The sequence below is a fragment of the Limanda limanda genome, chromosome 1 (assembly GCF_963576545.1).
Source record: "Limanda limanda chromosome 1, fLimLim1.1, whole genome shotgun sequence".
NCBI lineage: Eukaryota > Metazoa > Chordata > Actinopteri > Pleuronectiformes > Pleuronectidae > Limanda > Limanda limanda.
The window spans coordinates 27,450,028-27,467,608 of NC_083636.1; the positions used below are offsets into that span (position 1 = coordinate 27,450,028).

General features: G+C 40.8%; 1 protein-coding gene across 2 annotated transcripts; it reads left to right on the top strand.

Annotated features, from left to right (window-relative positions):
* Window positions 1–1,260: 1,260 nt before the first annotated feature.
* Window positions 1,261–17,480, top strand: srek1 (splicing regulatory glutamine/lysine-rich protein 1). 2 transcript variants are annotated; one of them, XM_061074712.1, is made up of 11 exons: window positions 1,261–1,487; window positions 1,646–1,779; window positions 3,830–3,945; window positions 4,032–4,181; window positions 4,584–4,762; window positions 11,005–11,135; window positions 11,211–11,313; window positions 11,407–11,514; window positions 13,236–13,307; window positions 13,467–13,581; window positions 15,301–17,480. In XM_061074712.1, the coding sequence occupies exons 1-11, from the start codon at window positions 1,360–1,362 to the stop codon at window positions 15,442–15,444; spliced, it is 1,380 nt and encodes a 459-aa protein (XP_060930695.1). In that variant the 5' UTR covers window positions 1,261–1,359; the 3' UTR covers window positions 15,445–17,480. The 2 variants fall into 2 exon arrangements, with proteins under 2 accessions (XP_060930695.1, XP_060930705.1); XM_061074722.1 differs by having other exon boundaries at window positions 11,410–11,514.
* Window positions 17,481–17,581: the final 101 nt, after the last annotated feature.

The window sequence follows — 17,581 nt, forward strand, 5'->3', positions numbered from 1 at the left end:
AAGATGGTAGAGGAAGTACAGGAAGTCTGTGAAAGAAAACACGTTGAAAGGTCACAATACCTGATAAAACCTTCAACGCATTTAAAAAACTGAGTTATCTCCAGTATTGATTCAAGAAACTATTAAAAAAAGAAGATTTCTAACCCGAGTTTGGTTTATTTGTGTCAGTCACAGCTGTTCTGGTTCAGGAAGCAGGCAGTCATGGGTAATATCCACCATTCACTTGTTTCAGTTTAGTGAGTGGAACAACACTCAAATCATTAATAGACTTATTTCCCTTAATGCAAACCAGTATGAGTATTATACGTCTCTCTTAAAGGTTCAGTGTGTAGAACTTAGTGACATCTGGTGGGGAAGTTGCATATTGCAGCTGAATCTGCCAATTCCCCTGCCATTTAAACTGCTCTATCCTCCAGCACACTAGGTGGCGGCAATGCGCCCGTTAGCTGGTTTGATAACCGCTATTACAACTGAAAGAAGTTCCGGTGTTGTGCCGAGATCTGCCCACCGAGAAACAGATTCCCCTCGCGGGAGCGCGCACAGCTACAGCGGAAACACGCTACCAGTCATCATCGTCTCTATGACAACGTGCTGTTGTTATACATCACCTTGTTTGTTGGTGTTTATTAATGATGATAAATTATCATATTGACTCAATGATTTATTACTTAGTTGTAGGAGATAAACATCTCAGCAATTAATCAAATACACAGCCGCCAAATAATGATTGACAAAGCAACTCTATTTCTAGATATCTATAAACTCACCGTATAAATGTCAATAATGCGGAAATACATCATACATCACGTGGTAGCAGCTCTAGTTTTATTTGTAATGTGAAGTTCACACAAGGTCAACATTAAATTAAAGAGATCAGCTCAGCAGTCTAATCATTTATTTCAAATTAAAGGTAGAAAGAGTTTCATATAAAAAGTCATCTACGAAACAAGACTGCAGATAGAATCACACTTCAACACTAAATAACGACACTTCAAACTTTAATAAAGCTGTATTTGACTGAGTTAGACAGTTTGGGATTGTTCCACATTTAAAGCCTCAGAAATAATGAGTTTAATAAATCATTGATGACCCAATAGGATCACATATCGTCATTTATAAACACCAACACACAAGAATATATCGTTTTTAAAGTTAAGATTTCGACTGTTGGCGTGTTTCCACTGCAGCTGTGCGCGCCCCCGCCAGGTGCACGCAGCTCTCGGCGGGCACACGGATCCCTCCGCCACACCGTCCGCCCGGATGAGCCGTGGAACTCAGCTCTGCGCGGCGGTGAGAAACAAACATTAAACCCCAACACCACCGGGACCGATCTGCCAACGTGCCCGTCGACTGTGCACCATGAGCGGGATCCCGGGCACCGCCGTGGTCCAGGTCACCAACCTGTCCTCCGCCGTGAGCAGCGAGCAGATGCTCACCCTGTTCGGCTTCCTAGGAGACATCGAGGAGCTGCGGCTCTACCCGCCCGAGTAAGCACCCCCTCTCCCGGGCACGATCCCGCAGGCGACACCGCGGACCTGCGGCCTCCCCGCGGTCCACGCCAGAAACAACCGCAATAAAAGCGTCGTCCCGTCTCCACTGTCCAACTAACCCGTCCTCCATCTTTGTCCACTTGTGTCCTCCGCAGCAACGCGCCGCTGTCCTTCTCGTCCAAAGTGTGTTATATAAAGTACCGGGAGCCGTCCAGTGTTGGTGTGGCGCAGCATCTCACCAACACTGTGTTTGTTGACAGAGCTCTCATCGTGGTGCCATGTGCGGAAGGTGAGTGCAGCTCACACACACACACAAACACACACGACATGTGGACCTGCCCCCCCACTCCCCTTCTATTCAGTCGTTTGGTGGTTTTGGTGGTTTTCTTCTGTTTTTTACTCACTCATATGGGAAATTGGCACGACTTCCAAATGGCTAGTTTTTCTGTCACAGCCATTGTTTTGTTGTTTTTTGGACACAGGACACGGGTTGTTTCAGCTCACCTAGCTACATGCTAATGTTCTCACAGTGTAGGGTTGTGTATGGGGACACACGATCGGTTTGTACAGACAACACGAACCACGTTGAATGTTTTCCAGCTGCAGGACACTTCACTATCCAGGCCACCGTCACTGTAAAGACCTGCTAGCTCATGTAACACAGGAAACTGCTATCAATGGGACTATACCATAAGAACACAGCTAATGTAACCCCCCCGTATCCCAGTTTTCATTCGTGGTGCTCCTTTTCTTTCCATGTCTCCCTTTGGTGCCACTGTTGTTCTCCTGTGTTCAGTGAAACAATGATAATCACCTCTAACCTGATGCTTTTTTGTCCACGTGACTTGGTGCTGGATGGCTACTGAGTTTATTAATTTGGTTTTGTATGTTTTTTCTGTGTGATTATGTGTGCATATCAGATGACTAGACTGGCCCAGCTGTTACACTACACTAGCCTGAGTCAGGCATTGTTTTCCAAGCCACTATCCCCGATCGGGCCAACGCAGCCTTCAAGGGGGAATGTGACCCGGAGAATAGCCCGCTGAGCCTTCCAAGATGGACACCTTGTCTCTTTTATTTCATTTTTCTTTTCTTTTTTTGGTTTGTTTCCTTTCATACTTTCCCATGTTGTCCACTCTCTACTGTCTCTATCTAGAAAACTACAGTATTGCTTAACTCTAGCGTTGTGTTTATATTTGTTATTTTGGTTTGTTGTTTTGATTATTGTCCAACCCCCACCCCCCTCTCTCTTTCCGCTACAGCTGCAGCTTGTGTGTGATTGAATTCTGTCCAGGTTGCTACGGCATACCGGTGGGATGTGTGTCCCACATGACATGGGACATGCTAGGAGGATCACTAACCCTTTACTCTCCCACTCCTGTTGCTGTAGTGAGGGGGCTAGACAATAACAAAGTGAGACCCAGTAACTAAGAACCTCACCAAATTTCAAGATAGAATCTTGTATTTTCTATTTGCTTTTGGAATAATTCAGGAGTTTTCTCTCACAGTCAGCACACCACAGCTCTTATTTAAATGTTTAGTGTTTAATAACACAAATTGTCCATTTAACATATTTTCTGGTGACGCGTGCATTCAGGTTTTGCGTCGTTACCTATTAAGACAATTTTTTCAGCACCGGAAGTGTTAGAAAAATTAAATTGTCATTCATCCACAGTGCCCCAAGCTATTGTTATGTAAATTTGTAGTTACTAATCTTCTCATTTTTGAATTTTGCCCTCGTCTAAAAGAAAAAGATGAGCAAAATTCCTAAATTTATTGTTTTTATAGCTGATTCATGGTTAGCATTTCCTACAGTTGTTAAAATTGTTGTTCTTCTCTGTATCTGATGTCCTGTGTGCTATTAGTGATTGCCATTGGGGTTCTCTTGTGTTGCACACCTTTCCAACACTTCGAAAGAATCCCCCTCCCTCACGGAAAAGCGCCCATGCTTGATAGCGTATAGTTCATGACCAATATGTTTCCAGTACAGGTGACCCATGCATCAAAGTGTTGACTCATTCTTTGCATTGTTATTTTTTTTTATTTTTTGATCTATGAAAAGAGACCAAGGACAAAACCAGTGTTCTTTTGTTTGTGGGTGAAAAGTTAAGATTTTTGCACTTGAAAATAACAGTTCACTGAAAAGAATAATCTGATACAAGCCAAGTGAGGAAGCTCTGTCACCAGTACACCATGAGTAGACGGCAGCACACTTGTAGGTTGTATGGGGAAGTGTATGCTCTCTTTCTCTCTAGAATACAGTGGGCTAATTGTGCAGACATAGAGGAAACAGAAAACTCCCTCTATTGCCTTCACCAATATCTGCTTCTGTCCTGCAGGAAAAATCCCAGAAGAGGCCAAGGCCTTGTCACTTCTGGCCCCTGCCGCTCCAGCACCAAGTCTGATTCCCGGGGGGGGACTGCTCCCGATTCCGAGTCCAGCTCCGATCCAGACCGTGAGTCCGCCTCTTGTGGGTTACCTCTTGTGTTGTCTATAGTTTTGAGTCATGTAAGTAAAACCTGTGTGTTTCTACACCTTCAGCTGAACCTTCCGATAGTGAACCTGATACCAGCAGCCAGTGTTGACCCCACAGCTTCAGCGCTCTCCCAGCCCCCCCTCATGGGAAATGTGGATCCCTCAAAAATTGATGAGATCAGGCGGACCGTCTACGTCGGCAACTTAAACTCACAGGTAAACTTAATGTTGAATTAGTGTCAGATAGAGGCTTTAAACTCAATGTCACCATTATTTCAAACAATTATCAAGCCTGCTCGTCTGTCGCATATCACACAAACATTTATTTAGTTACGAGTCGATTGTGTTGGATCATGAATCCGGATCGCTCCAGACACTTTAACCCTGATGTCCTGGCTCTGCAGGTCACGTCGCATGAACTGAGTGCTCACAAAATGTTGGACTTTTTTTCAATGTGTATATGTATACATGTCTCATAAACCCTAGACCGAATCAAACAAACACAATGTACACTTCTTGTCATGTAACAATCAGCAGCTCCAATCGGGTTCAGACAGAAAATGAAACCTTTACAGTAAACGTTCTGTTATTCAATTTTGATCATGGTTCTTTCTTCAGACCACCACTGCAGACCAGCTGTTGGAATTCTTCAAGCAGGTGGGAGAAGTAAAGTTTGTGCGGATGGCAGGAGATGAGACGCAGCCGACGCGTTTCGCCTTCGTAGAGTTCGTGGGGCAGGACTCGGTGGCCAGAGCCCTGACCTTCAACGGAGTCATGTTTGGGGACCGGCCCCTGAAGTATGTATTTTACTGTTAAATGATCATTTAACTAGGAAGCCCTGCATCTCGTTAACACTCACCCAAATTTATTTGATGTAATGATTAACCATTAAGACTTGAGTTACCGAATAAAACACACACCTAAATCCTAGGGCTTTCTGGAGATCATGATAGAGTTTCCAACATTTCCAAAAACTAAAATTTCTTAGCCTCTGAAGCAGATAGAAACATGAATTTAAAAAAAAAAACCATTCCTCCCAAAACATGTCTCTTACTGACCGAGCCAACACATTGTCTGGGTCTGAATCCTCTTCATTAGTATTTCCATCGTTATTTTCGTTGTTGAAACAATGATGTAATCTGGTTCAGTATCGGTGCATTTAACCTATCTCGTTAAATTCCTGTGCAAGCGAGGAGGCGAATGTATAACATTTGCTTCCTATGGAGAAACAAATCACAGCATGGCTTCAAGTGGAGTTCAACTTGTGTGGACTTTGACCCAGGATATGCTCTTCACCTTCGTGTATGTGTGGCCGTGCCCTCGTCTGGCTCCACAGGGAGAAGCACAGAAACTTTTGACCTGGTCTTAAAAGTATATACTTGGACTTCCGGTTGGCTACAGAACAGGATGGCGGGTTGAGCACTTTGCTCCCGCGAGTCAGCGTATTATTAACCCCCGCTAACTTAATTAAAATATAACGAAGTGGTCTCTTTTAAGATTATGATGGCGGGAAAGAAAGGCAGAGGTAAAGGGGCGCAAGATACAGCGGAAAAGGATTCTCACCATGCAGAACAAGCCGAGGACGACATGCGGGGAGATGAGGGCCAACATGGCGGCGACTCAACACCGGGAGCGATGCGCACAGGGCTTGAAACTATAAGTAAGCAGATCAGCGATCTCAAGTCTGAACTAAAGGAAGACTTAAAAATGTTCAAAGACGAAATTAAACGTGACATGAGAGAAGAACTCATCGAGTTCAAACAAGATGTTAACCGGCAGCTAGCTACAAACATGCTAGCCATGCAGGAGCACAACGAGAAAATCAACAAGATGGCAACGCGGATCGACGACACCGAAACGTGGAGCGTGGAGGCTAACGCAGCCCTTCAGCAAACCATACAGGATCAGCAGAAGCTAGAAGACAAGCTGAATGACATAGAGTCGTGGGGCAAGACGAAACAACCTGAGGATCCACGGTGTGCCGGAGGACGCAGAACGAGGCTCGGTGATGGAGTTTGTCGAAAAAATGCTCCGGTCCGAACTCAAGCTGAACGACGATGTGGATTTACAAATTCAACGCGCACACAGAGCCCTTGCGCCCAAACCGGGCCCAAACTCGCCTCCGAGGTCTATTATCATTAATTTTCAGCAATACAGCACCAAGGAGATGGTTATCCAAAAAGCATGGCGACAGAAAATCACAATGGGAGAGAAGCCGCTGTATTTTGATCATGACTATACAGCTACCGTTCTACAACAGCGCAAGGCGTTCACCAATATCAAAAAGGCTCTCAAGGAAAAGGGCATTCGTTTCCAGACCCCCTTCACGCGGATGCGCATTCACTGGGAGAGCGGTGTGCAGGTGTACGGCAGTGCCTGGGAGGCAGCGCAGGAGCTCCGGCAGCGGGGATACAGCGTGGAGGTGCCAGAGAGACCACCCGGTAGGAGTCACCTGTTGGAGCTTCTCCAGCGGGCTACACCGTGGGATCAAATGCAGATGTAGGCACTGCCAGACGCGCTAAAGAGCGCCTACGGAAATTTCAGCATTGACGCCAGGAAGAACGGTAGTGTTTAAAAAAACTGATGATATACAAGCGACCCTTAACATAGAGATAAACATTGTATTCATGCGCTGGCTGGCGGGGCGACGAGAGTTCGGCCCTACCAACGGACTCACACGTAAGTTCAAGTGACAGTTTGTAGCGGACTAATTGGGGAGGGGGCCCTTTCCTTGTGAGAGGTTTATTTCCCCCTCAGCTGAAAACTGGAGAATGCTCTTCAGACTTTGGAAGTCCTTTCACTTTATTATTATAATGCTTGTTCTAAGCCGTTCTGGGCTTGTTATTGTGTTCCAGTTATCATTGGTTACTAAGTTAAGCCTGTGGAAACATAATGTTGTAAGATTGACTCAGTTAAGTTACGATGCAGCCTGATGAGGTAAAGCTAATGTCCTTAAATGTGAACGGTTTGGGAAACCCGATTAAAAGGTCTAAGGTAATGGCAAAATTGAAAAAAGAGAAGGCAGATATTATTTTTATGCAAGAAACCCATCTCTCCCAACAAGAGCATGAGAAATTGAAACGATTTGGTTTTAAAAATACTTTCTATAATTCATATGTGCAAAGTCATAGAAGAGGGATTGCTATTCTGGTCGCTAATAAATTCAAATTTGAATCTTTTAAAGAAAGAAAAGGAGGGCAGATATCTCATTGTTAAGGGTAGGATTGAACAGGATATAGTAACCTTAGTAAATGTATATGCACCACCTGATACTAACAAACTGTTTTTCAAATCATTAATGGATTTGATTGCACTGGAAGCTGAGGGTGTCTGTATATGTGGTGGAGATTTTAATGTAGTATTAAATCAACATTTAGACACAACTGGGATGATATCGGGTTTTGTGATGTCTGGAGACATATTAATCCATTTGACACAAATTACACTCACTACTCGGCTCCACATTGTACTTACTCCAGGATAGATTATTTTTTTATGCCAAAAAGTGACCGTTATAGGGTAAAAGAATGTAGAATTGGGGTAGCAGATGTCTCTGACCACAGTGCTGTGTACTTGACAGTTCAAATACAAGGAAGGAAGAGGAAGACGGGTTGGAGGTTAAATGTAGGTATGTTAAATAACAAAGCAGCTGTAGAACAGATAAAACTGGAAATTAAAGATTATTTGAAGATAAATGACAACGGAGAGGTGGACCCATCTATACTGTGGGACTCATTGAAGGCGGTGATGCGTGGGAATTTGATTGCTTTAACAGCATTAAACAAAAAAAAGAAAATCATGGAATATAATAACCTGGTATTAGATTTATCAAATGTGGAGCAACAACATAAAAAAAACAGAGACCCAGAACTGCTGGTGCATATAAAACAATTAAGGAAACAGATGAATGATCTATTAGAACAAGAAGTTGAGAAGACGGCCCGATTCTATAAGCAGACCTACTATGAATCAGGTCTTAAAGCAGCCAAATTACTTGCCCGACGCTTGCGTAAACAACAAGTGAATAGTACCATCCATAAGATACGGGACCCAGAAACAAATCATTTGAAATATCAACCACAGGAAATAGAGGCCATTTTTCTAAATTATTATAAACAATTGTAAACAGAGACCTCTGATACCAAAGTGGAAGCCATGCAAATGTTTCTTAATGAGCTTGATTTGCCTTGTATTGGCAAAGTACAAAATGATTTCATTATAGCAGATTTTACACTAGAAGAAATAAATAATGCAATTGGCAACTTAAAATCAAGTAAGTCTCCAGGTAGTGATGGCTTCCCTGCGGAGTGGTATAAAACCTTTAAAGAAGAACTAGCTCCACTCCTGCTAAAAACATTTAATTGGATTAAAAGAGAATGTAAACTTCCACCATCATGGAATGAGGCAGTCATTACAGTACTCCCAAAGGAGGGCAAAGATAGGGAATATAGTAGTAATTATAGGCCTATTTCAATTCTCAATGTAGATTATAAAATGTACACAGCCATTATCGCAAAAAGACTTGAGAATATTCTCCCACAATTAATAGACGAGGACCAAACAGGATTTGTAAAAAGCCGACAAACGCATGACAATATTAGAAGGACTCTAAATTTGATGGATAGAATAGAAAGGGAAAATAAAAAGGCAGTAGTGCTAAGCCTCGACGCCGAAAAGGCTTTTGATCGGGTCAATTGGCAATTCCTGTATCAAACTTTAGATAGATTTGGCTTCAATGAGCAATCTGTAGATCTAATAAGAACACTTTATCAACAGCCATCAGCAAAAATTAAAATTAATGGGTCATTATCTCCATCATTTATATGACAAAGAGGAACTAGACAAGGTTGTTGTCTCAGCCCCACATTATTTGCTTTTTATATTGAACCCCTAGCCCAGACAATCCGTCAACATGAACAACTACAAGGCATCACAATTGGACATAGAGATCATTTAATTAGTTTATTCGCGGACGATATTTTGGTCCATTTAGTGGATCCTGAGAAGTCGTTCCCCATATTGATGGACATCCTCGAAGAATTTAATTATTATGCTGGTTACAAACTAAATATTACAAAGACACGACTTTTGTCATTTAATTACAAGCCTTCAGAAGAAATAAAACATAGGCATGATTTAAAATGGGATATGGAAGAAATAAAATATTTAGGCGTAATCATTACAAAAAATTTGAACAGATTATACGAAGCAAACTATAATTTGATTAATCAGAATATTAAAAAGGATATTGAACGATGGTCCACCTATCCATTGGATTTTGGCAGTAAGATAAATGTCATTTGCCAGTAGGGGTTCCTAAACACCAGTTCTTTACCTGGGATAGACTTATTTCTAGGTTTATCTGGGATGGAAAGAAGCCTAGAATAAGATACACAACACTGCAGTTGGCCAAGCATAAAGGAGGAATGGCACTCCCAAATCTCAAAGATTACTTTTATGCAGCTCAGTTCCGTCCCCTTTTTCTGTGGTGTAATGATAACTATTTTGCTAGATGGAAGGAAATTGAGACATATGTTGAGGGTTATCAGATCCAGTCGGTTTTAGGAGAAAAATAAATCCCCCTATTAGTCAAAAGTCAAATAGATTAAATAACCTCCGGCTCACTGGAGTTTTGGTTTGATTTTGTAAGGCAATTCAAACTAAGGAAAGACCAGAAAGTACTTAGATGGTTAGCCTTTGACACTCAATTTAGACCAGGAGAAAATGATGCCATATTTAAGCAATGGGGAGTAAAAGGTATTAAGGCAGTGTGTACACTGATGGAAAAAAACAAAGAATTACAGACTTTCCAAAAACTAAAAGAAACATTTTCTCTTCATAATCGGGACTTATTTAGGTATATACAATTTAGAGATTATTATAATAAAGAATTGAAGATGGAAGTTTCTCACGAAATAAACCCAGTTATAAAGAATATGATCAATGCATATAAACCAAATAGTAAAAGTGTAAAAGTTATCTCCATGTTTTATGACAGTATTATGGAATGTAAGGGCAACTCAACATTGTATCTAAAATTAAGGTGGGAAAAAGAATTAAATGTAGACATTTCAACAGATGTATGGTACGATATGTGTGAAACTCAACATACTTCCACAAATTCACAACAACTGAGGGTTTTCAACTGGAAAAATTTGGTGCGGTTTTTTATTACACCTAAAATCAGCAGTAAAGCATCTTCAACACCCCAACCATGTTGGAGACAGTGTGGCTGCTTAGAAGCACACCACACGCATATTTTTTGGAGTTGTGAAAAACTGAAGTCATTTTGGAAAGAGGTACATTTAATCTTAATTAATGTGCTTGGATATAAGATTCCTTTGTCATGCACTGTCTTGTACTTAGGTCACATTTCACTGGTTACTCTACAGAGGGACAGATACTTGGTAAAAGTACTCCTTACAGCAGCAAGGAAAACCATAACTAGAAGCTGGTATAAACCTGATTCACCTAAACAGCAACAATGGTTTGATGTCATTCAGGAAATAAGGACAATGGAACGACTGACTTGTGTGATACGTTTGAGGTTAGATTTGTATGCTAAGAGATGGCAGAAGTGGATACTTTACTTCGACGAACTATAAGGACACTGGCTTACAGTCTGTTTGCATTCAAGTGTAAGGCAGCTACTTGAGCTGCGCTTAATCTTTACATAGGTATGTATTTCATCTTTTTATCTACACCAAGTTTTCCCGCAGGCTCCGTTTTTGTTTGTTTTTGTTATAATTGTTTGTTCATTACTGTATGTTTGTTTTATCTGCACTGAATTAACATCTGCAAGTTGATCTTACTATGTGTAGTTGAGATGTGCTAAAAACTCAATAAAAACTAAAGTATAAAAAAAAAAAAAGTATATACTTGCATATGTTGCATCAGGCCTAAATAATGATAATGATAAGCTTTATTCATGTAGCACTTTTTAAAACGGTTACAAAATCCTATACTGGAACAAATGGGTAATGTAATCTTGAAATTCCCTTCACAGCTTTGACAGTTGATATCGTTTTATGTCTTTCAGGGTTAACCATTCCAATAATGCCATAGTGAAACCCCCAGAGATGACGGCACAGGCTGCAGCCAAGGAGTTGGAGACTGTGATGAAGAGGGTGAGGGAGGCCCAGTCGACCATTGCTGCTGCCATAGAACCAGGTACACCGAGTTTAAGTCGTAAACACAACAAGGTTTTGTAGCAAACTGATGCTGACTCTGCTGCTCTTCCTCTAGCGGACACAGAGACTCGATCCCCCAGTCGGTCGAGAAGGTCACGCCAGTCACGCTCCCGTTCACACTCAAGAACGCGCAGGAAAAAGTCCCGATCGAACCACAGGTGTCCATTTAATGTTCAGTGTTTCTTAAGATATTACTCTTTTTATTCTGTGATCATATGATGATAATATTTCTGATTTTTTACCTGTCGAAGCAGACCGTCACAGAGGTCGGTGCCAGGGATTCAGCCCCACAGTTCACGAAACAGCCACAAGAGGCGTTCTCGCTCCAGAGACAGGAGACGCAGTCGGAGTCGCTCCAGGTATGTTGAGAACAAACAACATAAACGGTTTCACTCTCAACCGGATCTGGTTTACTTAGAAATTAAGTCCAATCTGGACCTGCTCAGATCCATTAACATGTGACCAGTCACCCAACATGCACTCCTGAATAAACGCACATGCACAATCAGTTTTGTTCTTGGAAAAGTATCAGTCCATCCCAGCATCTGTGCTCCTGCATGCGTTTTTTCAGAGCCATGTAAACAGACTGTATTTGTATTTATATGCTCTTTTCTAGTCTTGATGACAACTCAAAGCACTTTACAGTACAGTTTTTCAGCTTGTGGCTATAAAAGCTAATACATTCTTGGCACCTTTTACAAGAAGCGAACCCACCTATTCACTGCTTTCTATTTCTGTCTTTGTGATTAATCCTGATGTGCTGGTTGTTTGAGAGGAGGTGAAGTGGTCAAAGGTGAGGTCATAGGCTTTTATAATTAAATAAATCCTGGTAGCTGGCTAGGTTTCATATCTGCTGATTTACATGTTAAAAACACTGCCCAATCATTTTAATACCTAGTTTGCGTTTGTTAAATTTGTACCCTTGAATTTATATAAATATAATTTTACTGGGTATAAAACTTTGTTGTGGGTAGGGCTGCAACTAACGACTATTCTGATAGTCGATTAGTCACCGAATATTGAAACGATTAATCGACTAATCGGATTATGAATGACACAAATTCTCAATTGCTATTATTTAGCAAGCAGCTTTTAAATTTAGCTTGAGGTTGTTCGAGGCATGTGATTACTGAAAATAAAGGCAATAAAGATTGATACTTCATTCCAAAAAAATGTCTTTTAATAAACTTTGTTGCATATAAGGGTACTGTCGACACAAAAGCAAAGAAATCAAGTTTTTGTCCATTTAAAAGCAAGGACAGGCAAAGTGCTAATAAAATTTTTTAAATTTAAATTCAAGTTTCCCTTTTTCCTGTCAACTAAGAACAGGCCAAGTGCTGATACTAAAAATAAATAAAAAATCAAGTATCCATTTTTCCTGTTAACAAAAATGACAGGGAAAGTAACAGCAATAAAAACAACAAACGAAACTACAGTCTTCTTCTGACTAAATAATTGTGATTAAAAAAAGACGTTTGTCAAGCAATAGGATAACATAACGCTTTTAAACTCGTTAATAAAAAGTTTAAACCATATTTTTGTAATGGATGCTAGAATCCTGCGTGCAGGTATATACGTGTATATATAACATCTGACAGAGGCGAGTCCGCATCGTCTCCGTTACGATGTCACACGTGCCTCCTCCTCACATGCACGTGTCCTGCATCCATGCAGAGCAGGTCCGCTGTACAGATACTGCAGGTAGTTTTTCTCGGGCCATGTTAAGAGTGAAGTTCTCCCGAACTTTTTACTTCCTGGTGCGCGACTGCGCGCGGCAGTGGACGCCGACATTGGTCCATGTTTTGTCGCTATTGCACATGCGCGACTTTCAGAGATAGGAAGGGAGCGAGATGGCTCACTCCTCAGCTGCTTTCATCAGCACCTCCGGTAAAACAACGTTTCTCGTGCACGGCACGAGAAACACGCGCTATGACGTCACCAACGAATCATCGACTAGTAAATTCGTTGGCGACTATTTTTGTCATCGATTTTTGTCGACGACGTCGACTAATCGTTGCACCCCTAGTTGTGGGTTACCCATCTGTGCTGTGCTCTAATCCAGTTAATGCGTTGTTATCAGGGGCCACCAGAGGAGGAGTAAGGATCGATCCAGGAGCCCTCGGAGGAAAGTCAGATCACCATCAACAAAACGGTAAGTCTATCAGAGCCCGCTCTGCTGCACTTTAAAAAAGTGTGACCTTTTTAAAGGTCCTAGTCTTTATATTGTGTCCACAATATAAATCAGTTGTTTGTTGTCTGCAAGGTTGTGACTGGTATTTTATTGTTGCTCTGTGTTCTCGTTGTCTTTCAGAAGTAAGAAAGACAAGAAGAGGGAGCGCAGCAGGGACAGAAAGGAACTCTCCACGTCCAGGAAGAGGAGCCGCAAAGATGACGACAGGATAAAAAACAAGGCCAAGCCGGCAAAGGTAATAAAAGTTTACGCTTTGGGAAAACTAACATTCATTCATGCGCATACATGCTGATAAAATTTTCCGCTGATGAATCTCTCGTCATAGAATTGGCAAATAAAGCTGTCTCCCTACTGACAATTTAATGAACCAAGCCGAGCCTCACTAAAACAGGCCTGAGGAGATAAATGAGGTGTCTGCAGTGTTGTAAAAAGCAGATGAGTGGAAGGAGCTCCCTCCAGAGTTTTCTTCCCTTCTTACAGAAGAAAGAAGACATTAATGATGACTTTTTTTTCCTTCGTCAGTGAACTGATCTTTATGGCGCGACAGATTTGCTCAATAAACAAACATCTGCCAGCAAATGGAGATGCATTTTGTGAGCCGTTTACCTTAATTGTCATCTTTGTGAATCATCAATAAAGTATTAAACTTTTTCTTACAGAACAATTTAATTTAATAAGGTGTTGAACAATTAATTTAATACAAGTAGTTAACAAAATCTAATTTCACATCATTCACAATTGCAGCTCCTGCTCCTCTGTTGTTTAAGAACTGGTAAAAGAATATGTGACACAATCACTTTTTATCCTGTAGACTTACAGGTGAAGACAAAAAATTTGATGAAATCCAACACGTACTAAGTGGGTGTTATTTTCATGTCATAAAAAGGCTGTAGCCTACAAATATGTCCCTAAAACAGGAAGTCAAATGGACTGAGCTGTTTTGGTCTCACTCGTGTTTTTGAATATTAGTATGCAGTTTATACAGAACTGTCGTGGGTAAATCATTTGCAGGTAATTAATTCCAATTTAATATAGTACTTTATAAAACAGTTTCAACAACAATATACACATATTTCAGCCAAGGCTGTGTTGGCTTTACTGGACAGGGGGACAATACTGTCTGCCTGAGGAGAGGAGCTGAAGAAAACACATTAACTATCTAATGAAATAAGAGAGAACCTGCAATTTGAAGTAACTACTAAATTTAATTCAGAGTAAATACATTAAACATTCAAAATGTTTTACTTTTTTTAAATGATTTATGAAGGAAATAGTAAAGCATCAAATATAATATATAATGTAACCTAGCACTCGAATGTCCGTGGTTTTATACCAATAATACTGTGTGTGATGCCGACTCCCACTGTGCAGTCATACGACGACAATTTCTTAGCAACAACCCTTACATCATTTCCTAGTGTGTCTCTTGACCTTCAGCCCTCAGACCAAATAAGGACATGTTTCCATTTATAACAGGTGTCAGTCAGTAATATATAGCTCATCATTATACAGAGTTGGGGTGTGAAGGAAATTATGTAAGTCTTTCATTGATGAATATTAATCACCATGCTGTTATGTGGTCAAAGAGCAAGCAAATCTTTAACCTTTGAAAATCATATTAAATACAGAATCAAACACACAGGCTGGTACAGGAGAATCCCCCCCCCACACTAACCTTGATTGTCAGGTGGACTTTTTCACTGCTCCTTTGTCAAACCACAACAAACACTGACCTTCTTTTGAAAGGTGAGTGCTGTCACACAGAGAGTTTTCCCCTTCCACTGTTTTAAATCTTCCTCACAAAATATATGCAGCTGATACGAGACATTTTGCTTCTCTTAATAAAAATCACCGGTGAAAGTATTTCTCATCTCAAGTATTTTTTCTGAGATTTTTTTGTTCTTGGCTAATCGGCTTTGATTGCTACTCAATCCAATGGATTTTGTCACTTCAGGTGGAAATCAACTACAAGAGAGAAGAAAAGGACGAGTACGACAGCGAGAGAGACGACTCAGCCAGCGAGGATGTGACGCTATCGCCCCACGTCCTGCACAACGGCAGCTGCAAGACTCACAATGACGTGGACAGCACCAAGTGACTGTTCCAGCATTACTGAAGCCAATCATGTTGCATCAAGTGATGTCATCAACACCCACTGTGTGTATACATACAGAAACACTGGATAACCACTTACATGAGTGTGTGTGTGTGCGTGTGCGGAATTGAACTGGAATGCATGATATTGTACATATTCTGCAGTGTCCTCCACCAGTTTGTTCACCGCTTGAAGAACTCAAGCATTTTTATTGTTTCTATGTAGATAGGAAAGCTGGAGGCCTGAACCAGCCTCATCATCACAATCTGTAACCACAGACTTCTTAATGTCTCCCACACACGACTTCCAGAGCTTTCTCAGAAACGTCATTTTGAAGAAAGTCATGAAGGAACCGAGCAGCAGTCCCAAAGGAAGGACGGAGATCGTACCTTTTTGTAAATGGCTGCATTTGGTGTGATAGGTTTTTTACCCCTGTCGAATTGTAGGTTCCTTATCTGGTCTTTCATAGATCACCGTTTTCAAAGAGAGTGATGCTGCCCAGTCACATGATGGTTATTGTAAAAAATTCATACTAATTATTATATAATCCAGGGCGTACCAGTTAAGATAAGGTCGTTTTACCAACTCAAACAGCTCCTTTGTTAGCCAATTGAATTTTTAAAAAATAAAATAACTATTCTTCTCATTTGTCATTTGTTTTGACGGTGAGGTACAATTACGTTTCCCTCTGTCTGTCCAAGGCCTCAAGTGTAGTTCTTATTCTGCTGCTGCGGATTTATGAAAGTGACGGCAACTTCCTATTTTCTGAGTGAGACCAACATGTTCCTTGATCAAAGAATATGTGTAAGATCATGAAAAACATTGATGGTGTAATAACTTGTGTTGCTGCTGAAGTGCTCACTTCCCTTCTGTTTAATGACTTTGTGAAAGAATCCTCTATTCCCTCCATCATCCACCAACTCTGCGTCATCTATGATTAAGTGTTGATTTTACGACTTGAAGTGCTGTAATGAGAATGCAGAGTGAACTGCTTCTGTGAACCGGTCTCAAAAACAATGGTAAAAGATCCATTTTTCATTTGGTCAAAACATGAATGTGTTGCTTTATTTCCTGTTTTTTTTTTTCTCATGCGTGTTCACGTTCTTGCTTTTTTAATCTTTCTCATTTCTAGTAGTTGCAGCAAGATCCCCTCGTCTCACGTCCTTTTCCTGTTGTTGTGATGGTGCGAGAGATAACTAATTAACTGTTTTATAGTTACAATTCAGGCCTGTACTGTAAAAGGATGTTGTGCAGAATGTGCGTCGGCTTCAGAAAGCCGTCGCTGATGCTGAATTCACTCACGAGACACGTCACAGCTCAACATAACGCTCACAAGCACAGAAAGGGTCAAGAAGTGCCTCGAACATAGATTGTACAGAATATTTGACTAAACTATGGAGACTTATTGACAGACGCAACCTGAATTTATTGTTCTGGATGTTAAATAGCTGGAGTGAGATGTTATATATGAAAGTATTGTCTAGTATTTAATAGCAGAAGAATCTGAAGATATGGTGGTTTTTTATTTCAAATGTTTTTGTCATGTTGGTGTAAACAAAGCCAGTATTTAATAATGTGTCAAAAGAGAATCTGTAAACTGGCCCCACATCGAGAAGAGTTTCTACATAAGCCTGTCATACTATGAAAGTACTTTAAAAAGGAGACTTAACTACTTTTTAAACGTCTTTGCCAAATTCTCTGTCTTTCCGGCTTTTACAAATCCCCCCCCCCCTGCTTTTGTGTTTATAAACAAGGCTTCAGTTTGAATTAGTGAACATGTGATGACGTTAAGAGCATTTCCAACAAAACTGACAGTATGTGAAGAGGTTTATTTTTTTATATCTGTGTATCCACCACATAGAGCATATACTGTAGAAACATGACTTTCTCCTGCCGGACTGGACTGGGCGCTCGATGTTCAGATTTGGTGACACTGTTTTTTTGAAGAGCTTGAATGTATCTGATCGTCCTCAGTTTGAAACTAACAATATATTCATTCTGTTTCCAACACAACACTCAATAAAGCGACTTTTCATTCAGTTGTTCTTCATGATAAGCTTGTTTTTTGAATCCTTATTTACTCAAGTTAGTCTTGTAACTGTCCCTTTAGCAGTTGGCACTTAATGCTCTTATAGTTTGG